The 10066-nt window shown below is 43.1% G+C and overlaps 1 protein-coding gene across 4 annotated transcripts in view; it reads right to left on the bottom strand.

Annotated features, from left to right (window-relative positions):
• Window positions 1-7647: 7647 nt before the first annotated feature.
• The window catches only part of pik3cb (phosphatidylinositol-4,5-bisphosphate 3-kinase, catalytic subunit beta), an 85213-nt gene continuing 82794 nt past the window's right edge, over window positions 7648-10066 (bottom strand). For all 4 annotated transcript variants that reach the window (XM_061681115.1, XM_061681114.1, XM_061681117.1 and 1 more), the window contains one exon: window positions 7648-8568. In XM_061681115.1, coding sequence (XP_061537099.1) covers window positions 8431-8568 — 138 coding nt within the window. In that variant the 3' untranslated portion in view covers window positions 7648-8430. The remainder of the gene's footprint in view (window positions 8569-10066) is intronic.

Genomic DNA, 10066 nt, shown 5'->3' with positions numbered 1-10066 from the left:
ACACCTCTCATTATAATTGACTCAAGGGTAACTGGGGCCTATCCCAGCTAACTTCCACTGAGAGGCAGGCAGGACTAGTCGCCAATAAATCACAGGCCACATGTAGACACACAGCTGTTCATACTGACACAGCTATGGGAAATGTAGTCTTCAATGAACTCATAAGTATCCAGAAAAAAATCCTCGCACAAACAAATCATATTAACTCACCTCTTAGTGTAGTGTGAGGCGTTGTAAAATTATTGTATCCTACGAAGAGTAGCTCTTTGTAAGTCATCTGAGATAGAGGCTTGAGGTTAGAATCTCAACTCAGGCCTTCCTGTATGGTATTTGCATGTTCTCCGCTTACATGGGCTTTGCATGTAAAGTTCATTGAACAGTCTAAAATTGTCCATAGGTGTGAACAGGAGTCTGAATGGTTGCTTGTTTATGTGGCCTGATATTGACAAGCAACCAGATGTACTCCACCTCTCACCCAAAATCAGCTGGGATAGGCTCCAGTTACCTGTGACCATAATCGGAATCAGAATCATCTTTATTTGCCAAGTTAAGTCCAAAAAACACACAAGGAATTTGTCTCCGGTAGTTGGAGCCGCTCTAGTACGACAACAGAGAGTCAATTGACAGAGAACACTTTGGAGACATAAAGACATTGACAAAAAACAGTCACTGAGCAATAAAGGGTTAATAGTTATCTGGTAATGCCGGTACATTTTTATTTTATTTTTTTGACAATTGTGCAAAAGATGCAGAGTCCTCTAGCACTTAGAGCAGTTCGAATGACTAATATTGCAATAGTCCGGTGCAATGACCATTGTGCAAAGGGCGCCGAGACTTCAAGGAGTGTATGCGGTTTAAAGTGACGAGTAGCGCGATCATCTGGGACAATGTTGATTGTGCAAATGTTGCAGATACTCCTCAATCAGTGTGCAAATGGGGCAGATGCTACTCTGGCATGAGTGGCCAGTATTGGTCAACAACAGATATGCAAATAGAGCAGCGTGGCGAGACTACTACAGTGAGTGCATGAGTAATGTATAAATGGCCCCACAGAAATGTGACAACGAACTCAAGTCAAAAAATTGCCAGCATGTTGTAATGGAATTGTAGGTTAGGTGTTTAAGAAGTTGATCGCAAGAGGGAAGAAGCTGTTGGAAGGTCTGCTAGTTCTAGTTTGCATTGATCGGTAGCGCCTACCTGAGGGAAGGAGCTGGAAGAGCTGGTGACCGGGGTGCGGAGGGTCAGAGAGGATGTTGCACGCTCTTGTCTTAGTTCTGGCAGCGTGCAAGTCCTCAATGGTGGGTAGGGGGGTACCGACAATCCTTTCAGCAGTTTTGATTGTCCGTTGCAGTCGGAGTTTGTCCTTTTTTGTAGCAGCACCAAACCAGACTGTGATGGAAGAACACAGGACTGATTCGATGACCACTGTGTAGAACTGCCTCAGCAGCTCCTGTGGCAGGTCGTGCTTTCTCAGCAGCCGCAGGAAGTGCATCCTGTGCTGTGCCTTTTTGAGGAACGTGAGGGGCAACTGTGGCGAAGGATGCCTCCTGAAGTCCACGATCATCTCTACAGTCTTGAGCGTGTTCAGCTCCAGGTTGTGTCGGCCGCACCACAGCTCCAGCCGCTCCGCTTCCTGTCGATATGCAGACTCGTCACACCGTCCTTGATGAGGCTGATGACAGTGGCGTCATCTGCAAACTTGAGGATTTGGACAGCCGGGTGCGCTGAGGTGCAGTCGTTCGTGTAGAGAGAGAAGAGCAGCGGAGAGAGGACACAACCCCAGTGCTGATGCTGCGTGTGGATGAGGTGGTCTTTCTCAGGCTCACATGCTGTGTCCTGCCCGTCAGGAAGCTGTAAATCCACTGGCAGATGGCAGGTGAGACGCTGAGCTGGAGAAGCTTGGACACGAGCTATTGAAAATGGACAAATTAATGGTTCTAAGAAGAGTTGTGTACCTAATGAAGTGTCCAATGAGTGAGAATTAATCATAAACAAATTTATTGTCAAAGATTTTTTACATTTAGGACAATTTTGTTGTGCTGAATCCAAATATCAAATTGCTTTTGCTCAAGCAAGTCAACTTTTTGAACTATGGCCACATGTATTTGTTAACATTTATAGGTATTTTCAATTCAATTTAACAGAGGTGCACGCCCTGAAGTTTGAACAATGAGGACGTAACATTCAATTTATAGGTATTTACTTTCATCAATGTCTACTGTTCAGTTTACAACATGAGAAATTTGTAACATTTGATCAATAAACTTTGAACAACCTGATCTGAACAAGAGAAACAGATGTCATCTTCAGATTCAGCGATGCAAAATTGGCCTAAATCAGTTGAAAAAAACAATACACAATTTATTTAAAAAAATAAAAAAAAAGTAACCCAGTGTTATCTGTCGACAGCTCAAGATGTAATCTCACAGTTTGATTTGCATTGCTAGTGGTTGCTCTGTAATGATGCTTGTGACATACTGAAGTCCATATTGTGTTTACCAGAATGAAATGCAGGGAAATTAGTTAATCATGAGAAAGCACGTGTTCTTTTCACATGCTGACATGGTAGCCACAACACCATATTTCACACTCCAAGAAAGCCAAGAAAGTAAATTGCACAAATATAGACTCATGCTTGCTGAGTAAGTGCCAGTGCCTGGTGAATAATCTTCCCCGCTGTCTGCCCTCCTGGGGTCCACTTAGCACTAGTCTGTCACATCCATCTCCATGTGCTGCTTGTATGGACCCACCATTTTCAGTGGCATCATGCTGCGATGCTTAAAAGTTCCAGGTTATGTCGCAAAAGGCTCTTAAGCACAGTGGGGAGGTCTACCAATTCCGATTTTGTTACTATTGAGTAGAACATCCCCAGTCCGTGGAAGCTGATTATCAGAACTGAGAAGTTGGCTGCAGTAAGGGAGGACATTTAGAATTTGGTAATGTCAATTGGCCCAAAATTTCAGGCAATCATGGACTAAAAAGCTCCTGAAACTGGCGGTCCATCCGTCCGTCCATCGTCTTAATGCGTGTCCTCATCAGGGTCATGGGTGAGCTGCAACCTACCTCAACTGAGTAAAGGGGTGAGGCAGAGTAGATCCTAGTATGAGGGGCCGTTAGGGACATTATTAAGGATTAGCTCTCACACTTACTATTCAAATGCTTTCACACTCACACTCATTCACACACACACATTCGCGCACACACACAAACTACTGAAAGGCTCTCATAAACACAACTCAAACGCTCATACGCACGAGTCTTGCGCTCATCATGACTACTCAAACACTCTCATTGACACTACTCAAACACTCTCACACGCAAGAGTCTTGCTCTCATAAAGACTACACAAACCCTCTCGTTAACACTGCTCAAATACGTTCACGCGAGCACGTCAAGCACATTCGCGCACACGTCACTGGCATTCACGAGTTCATGTCAATCATGCTCACGCACACGTCGATTATTCTCACGTGAATAGTGTAAATCTTTTATTAGGTAGTTCATTTCAAAAAGTGTAATTATAGAGATGCACTGCACACAAATATGTATTATTTTGATTATTATAGCACATAGAAAATTATATTGTATTTATATGAGTTGAAAAGGAAGTGGTTTCAAAATAAAATATGGCATTGACCAACAGCCATAAAGTACAATAATAAGCCTAACTTAAGCAGTAGCGTTACATAGCATTATACTGTATAGTACATACATATATATTTACAATGTATATATATCGTGTACTTGTTGATCATTGCGTTACAATAACGCTTTTCCTCATTGATTTAAAATTGCTGCTTTTAATGTGTAAGTGCTGTAGGATATGACGTAATGGTCGGCCAATCAGAAGCCGTGTCGTGTATGACGTTGGGGCTAGGCTGGCCCGTCTATCAAGAGCGGGACGCCATTAATCGGACGCGGACGCTGCCGAATAAATGTGCCTTTCGGGCTAAAGGGCAGTGGACGTGTGTTTACTCCTGGACTCAAGACAGAGTTTCAACACCGCTGCGTTACAATCTGAAGCGTATATGGCTCGTTGGAGGCAGGATGGCCGTATAGTCGCATTTAAGCTGTACTTAATGATGTGGCCAAAGGGAATGAAGGAATTTAATTGTCGTACTGAAACTTGTGTCATAGATATGCACTCCAGACTACACACACTCAGTCAAATATTTCATGACTTTTTTTTAATATAGGTACATCTCAATAAATTAGAATATAGTTGAAAAGTTTTTCTTCAGTACTCATAGAGTTATTAAACACTTAAGTACTTTTCAGAGGGCAAATTCCAGCCCAATTTCTACATTAAAAATCACTTTATTTGATTACTATATGATTACTATTTTGTTTGACGGTGGACGACTGTTTTAGCGCGTCAGCCTCACAGTTCTGAGGACCCGGTTTCAATCCCCGGCCCCACCTGTGTGGAGTTTGCATGTTCTCCCCGTGCCTGCGTGGGCTTTCTCCGGGCACTCCGGTTTCCTCCCACATCCCAAAAACATGCATTAATTGGAGACTCTAAATTGCCCGTAGGTGTGAATGTGAGTGCGGATGGTTGTTTGTTTGTCTGTGCCCTGCGATTGGCTGGCAACCAGTTCAGGGTGTACCCCGCCTCCTGCCCGATGACAGCTGGGATAGGCTCCAGCACGCCCGCGACCCTAGTGAGGAGAAGCGGCTCAGAAAATGGATGGATATTTTTTTGGGGCATCTTTACATATCTAGAAAAGTTATACAGTATATAAAACCAGTTTGTTAGTTGTTTATTTTCCAACACCCACATTTCTCACACTGCCCAACTCCAACTTTTTTTTTTTTTAATTTTTTTTATTTTTTAAAACTCAGTCATCCGGGAAAGGCTCAGAGTCCAGCCGCTGCTCCTCCGCATCGAGAAGAGCCAGATGAGGTGGCTCGGGCATTTGGTTAGGATGCCTCCCTGGTGAGTTGTTCCAGGCACGTCCCGCCGGGAGGAGGCCCCGGGGACGACCCGGGACACGCTTGAGAGACTAATTCTACCGGCTGGCCTGTGAACGCCTTGGGATCCTTCCCAGAAGAGCTCAATGAAGTGACTGTGGAGAGGGAAGTCTGGGCTTCCCTGCTTAAGCTGTTGCCCCTACGACCTGACCCCGGATAAGCGGAAGAAAATGGATGGATGGATGTGTATAAAAGCAAACTCCCATAAACTCAGTCACTGCAAAACGCTTCCGGACTTAACTATATGTAGCATTATAGGGTTGCAAGATACTCCATATAATAAATATTTACTTTCCCTTATTAACCTACAGGATGAAGAAAGGAGCATAAACTTTTTTTCTTCTTTTAAAGTAATCCAATTTTGCTGCAGTTTATCTCAGGTATGTGATGCGCATTCAATGTTCTCCTCATTCAACACCATCCTGTCTTTTAATAACATCACATCTACCGCATCATTAAACTGGCAGAGTCTACATCTCAGTCCACAGGTGGGTGGAATTCTCTGAACAAGTGAGTCACCATGTGAGCAGCTCCGGAGCTTTAAAAGGCAGACCTGATTATCATGATTATCTAACCAGAAATCCTCTTGGTAATATGTGTTATTATTACAAGATTTGTTAGGACAGTTTCTTGTTATTATTGCTGGGTGGCAAGTAAACTGAAGTCTGATAGATTACTGGTAAAAAGGTTACTTTGAAGATACATACTCCTAGAGATTAAAATTACTGTAGTTACTGTAATGCAGTTTAAATGAAGCATGCAAAAAGAGGTCATACTTTATGTTGTAATACATGTATATGTCATGGTCTGTGTTTTAGTTTAGATTATATTTAGTTTTGTTTCATGTTTTCCCGTGTCCCATGTTCATGTCTTTTGTGCTCATTATGTGTCCACCTGTTCTCGTCAACCCTCAACCTTGTGTCAACCAATCAGCTCCCTCAAGTCACTCGTCTTGTCCAGGTGTCCCTCGTTGTCTCATTAATTTGTTTGTATTTAGTCCCCTGCTTTCATTCAGCCTGTATTGCCGCATTGGCGTCTGTTGTTGCAAACCATGTTACCCAAGTCATGTTCTGTTTTGATGAGTTTATCCCTCGCTTCTTTGTTACTTGGAACAGACCGATCGGGACTGTGCCAGTCGACCCTGAGCCGAGCCATACCAGCCGTGTGGGATGCAATTATCTCCATGTCCGCCAGGTATATCCAATTCCCACACAATGGGGCTGAACAGGCCAAGACTAAAGTACAATTTGTAGAGAGAGACGGTTTTCATAATGTAATCAGAGCTACCGACTGTACTCATATTGCTATAAAAGAGCCATCACATGATGAATTTGTATGTTAAAAGGAAACATGATGATCGACTTTGTGGTTGTGTCAGGTTTGTTGGTCTTAGTATTGCATCTCTGCTTTTTGTAGACGTGGTTCTGTTGACTTCAACCCTCAGTCTTCCACTCTCACTGGAGCGGTTCACAGCATTGTGTGAAGCCGTCGGGATGAGAATCGGCACCTCCAAATGTGAGACCATAGCACTCAGTCGGAAAAGGGGGAAGTTCTCGTTCCAGGTCGGGGATGAGATCTTCCTCCAAGTGGAGGATGTCAAGTATCTTGGGGTCTTATGAGTGAGGGAATACTCGAGTGGCAGCATCTGCAGTGATGTGGAATCTGTATCGGTCTGCGGTGAAGGAGTTGAGCGGAAAGCCGAAGTGCTGAATTTACCGATCGATCTGTAGTCCTACCATCACCTATGGGCACGAGCTGTGCGTACTGACCGAAAAAAAACAAGATCACGGATACAAGCGGCCAAAATGAGACGAGCCAGATGAAGTTGCTCGGGCATCTGGTTCGGACGATTCCTGGATGCGTTAGGATTCCCACATAGTTTCTAGGCCAGACATGCCTTGCTCAAATATTACTGGCTCCAGGACACGGGCCGCTACACTATGATTTGCTGTTGTATCCCTGTAGAACATGCCCTACTGCTTCCAGACAGGAAATGTGACTTAAGTCTGGTGGCGTCGTTTCCCACTAATCCTAGCCTTAACCCATCCGAAACCCAACCATAGCAAACTTTTTTTGTTTTTATTACGTACAAATGGGATACGTTTCGGAGGGTCATCTCGTTACATCTGCGTAGCCTGCCCTTCCTGCGACGCAGAAACCAATCATGTTGCAGTGGGACGTGGGATCCTAATAACGCGTCCCTGGTGAGATGTTCCTACCAGGAGAAGGCCCCGGGGACGACCTACTTCACGCTGGAGGGACTGTCTCCCGGCTGGCCTGGGAACATCTTCGGATTCCCCCCGGAAGAGCTGGATGAAGTGGCTTCCTTGCTTAAGCTGCTGTCCCCGCAACCTGACCCCAGATAAGATGGGGAAAAAAATGAATGGATGGAAATCATTCTTTCAAAACTGTACAGTGAATTATACCATTTGTATTATTTTGAAGGGACGGGTCCCTTTGAGGCAGATTTCTTATTGTTGTGATCCATGAGAACCTATACTAGACTGAAATATTTAGAGCGCTTCAAGATGTAAAATATTTTCCGTGATGCCATTTAACATATTTAAATGTAATATTTTGTGTATTAAGACTAAGACGGCAATTCTACAAAACTAAACACATGCACGCAATCCCCACATAATGTACAACAGACCACAGGAGGAAATGCAGCACAGTGGGAAAATAACTTTTAATTCATAAAACGTATTGAAAAGTAAACACAAGCCTGTACATTTGACAATATCCAGTGTCTGACACATAGTGGTACAAACTATAGTTGATACACAGTATAGGCCTAAGGGGCTTTATATGTACTGTAGATATGGTTTATATATTCATTGATGGATATTGCACACAATACACATACAGAAGCAGATACTTGGGGGGTTCACAAGTCCAAAATAATAGAGCATATAAAAACTGAAAAGAGTGGGGAAAACATTTGCACATTCCTGGATAAGGCCAGCGATAAGTTGCTCTTACGCATTTGTCGTTGGGTGGCAGTCTATGAAAAAAAGATTAAGTTTTGAGATGGTAGTAACTGTTATGACTTGATTGGATTTAGGGCAAAAAGGAAAAAAAAAAAAAAAATTGTTTTCTAAAATGTTTGTTTAATGGTCCAAACAGTTTTAAGTCAGTCATTTTAAAATGAAAACAAAAGGCTCACGCCCCTCAAAATCTCATGATTCTGTAGCAGAGAGAGCAGGAATAAAGACATCTAATCATAAAAAAATACAATCTGCCCACAGATGGGGGTACACTTTCAGCACCACTCTCAAGATGGACTTCCCATTGGTGTGATGGTCCTTTAATGCATCGAGGAATGTTTAAAGGAGCTCAGGGGTGTGGTTAGATCATGTGCCCATTCAGTTCTAACAAGTGTCAAATCCACCATACAATCCAAAAGAGCTACAGCGGATCACCCTGTTATGTGGTTGCCTTCAATGTGTCTCTGGTGCTTTAGGAGCGGTTGTCTTTAGCAACATTGTGGGCCATCCAGTTGACTTTGGTTGTCCAGCTCTCCCTCAGGGCCTCATCAAACTTCTGGCGGAACTGTTTCAGTGCCTCCTCGTCTGTTTTGCCCAAAGCCAGGGAATCCTGTGGGGCGGGGACCATGGGAGAGAAAGACAAGAGGAAGATGTGGTCAAAACTTGTACTTCTCATATTAGTCTCTCACAAATTATTATTAGGGCCACGCTGAAAAGAAAAGGTATACCACAAGAATGGTCATATTACAATTTATCTCTTCCAGAAGAAAGTAGTAAGCCAGTATATATATTTTTGATAATTGGAGAAGTGAAGGAAGGCTAATCAGAGGGGGAGAAAAATAAATAAAAACTATTTTGGCACATTAACATCAGATTATATTGTCAGTATCAGAACTTTGGGGTCGGCGCTGGGGAAAGAACCAGACGGACAGGGAGAGAGAGAAGCATGCTGGGTCATCCACCAGTAATGATTGATTACATTTCCTGGTGATTGTATGGAGTGTTAGTTTGTAATATGCAAGTATAAGTATTGAGGGGGAACCTGTAGCTGCTTGACTGATGCATGGCATGTGTTGGGGGGCTGTTGAAATTCAATGGGTAAAAACTGACTCTCGTTGAAATTTGAGGGGTTCCGCCCCCCACCCCCACATTCCTCCACCGCGTCCTCACTGCAATGATACGCTGTTCATGACGAGCATGATTTCTTCCTTGAAAAGATTGCCACGAGAGTGGAAGGAATATGTAACATTTCAAATTCATAAATTAATGTATGAACAGACCACATTTACTCTAAATTTTGACCAATAATGTCTGGGTGGCAATGTTTTCCAGGAAGGTTCCAGGCTTTCATACTTTTATTTTTGTAATTTTGTTCGAGATGGATGTTTAATTATTGTTATTATTTTTTTTTACTAAAACCACCTTTACAAATTTTTTTTTTTATATTTTCCAGAAAAAATTACATACATAAACCTTATTCCATGTCGTCAGGTTTAGTTCAGTATTTAACTGCCGTGTACAATCAGTTTTGTTTGGTTACCTGCTAAATGCAGTCCATACATTTTAGTGTAGCTATTTCAAAAGTGATGCTTTATTGCCTCACAATATAATGCAATAAATAAAATGGATAAAAGACTGTATATAAGCAGACAATGTTTATGATATGCAAACGAAATGTTGACGTGTATACAAATAGCCGCAATAATTTTGGTGCTGATGAAGTAATATTGCAGGAATTTTGATGTATGTGTGGGTGCCTCTTAAATTGTAGAACTGGATCCGAAGTTGGCAGGGGCTTGGAGGACCACGTGCTTCCCATCCTGTGCTCCACAGCTGAAAGAAAAATCCCACCGCTCCTCATACCTCTCAGCAATTTTCTTCCACGCCTCTGTGGTGGGCACAGCCATGAAGTCATCCACGAGGCTGTCCCAAATCCCTGTTGCCACATCAGGGAATATGGTGCCTCATGTAGCACTGGAAACTGCAGTCATGCAGAAGCACTTCCTGGAGAAGGCGGTAAAATTCACCAAGCTACGTGCACCCCTGGATGGTGTTGTGGACCCAAGCACGCCAGCGTTCGGGCTTCCACGGGTACAGAGCCACAATAC

Source organism: Phycodurus eques, chromosome 7 (assembly GCF_024500275.1).
Source record: "Phycodurus eques isolate BA_2022a chromosome 7, UOR_Pequ_1.1, whole genome shotgun sequence".
Classification (NCBI taxonomy): domain Eukaryota; kingdom Metazoa; phylum Chordata; class Actinopteri; order Syngnathiformes; family Syngnathidae; genus Phycodurus; species Phycodurus eques.
Note: the sequence above shows the minus strand (reverse complement) of the source record. Positions and strands in the feature narration are given on the sequence as shown.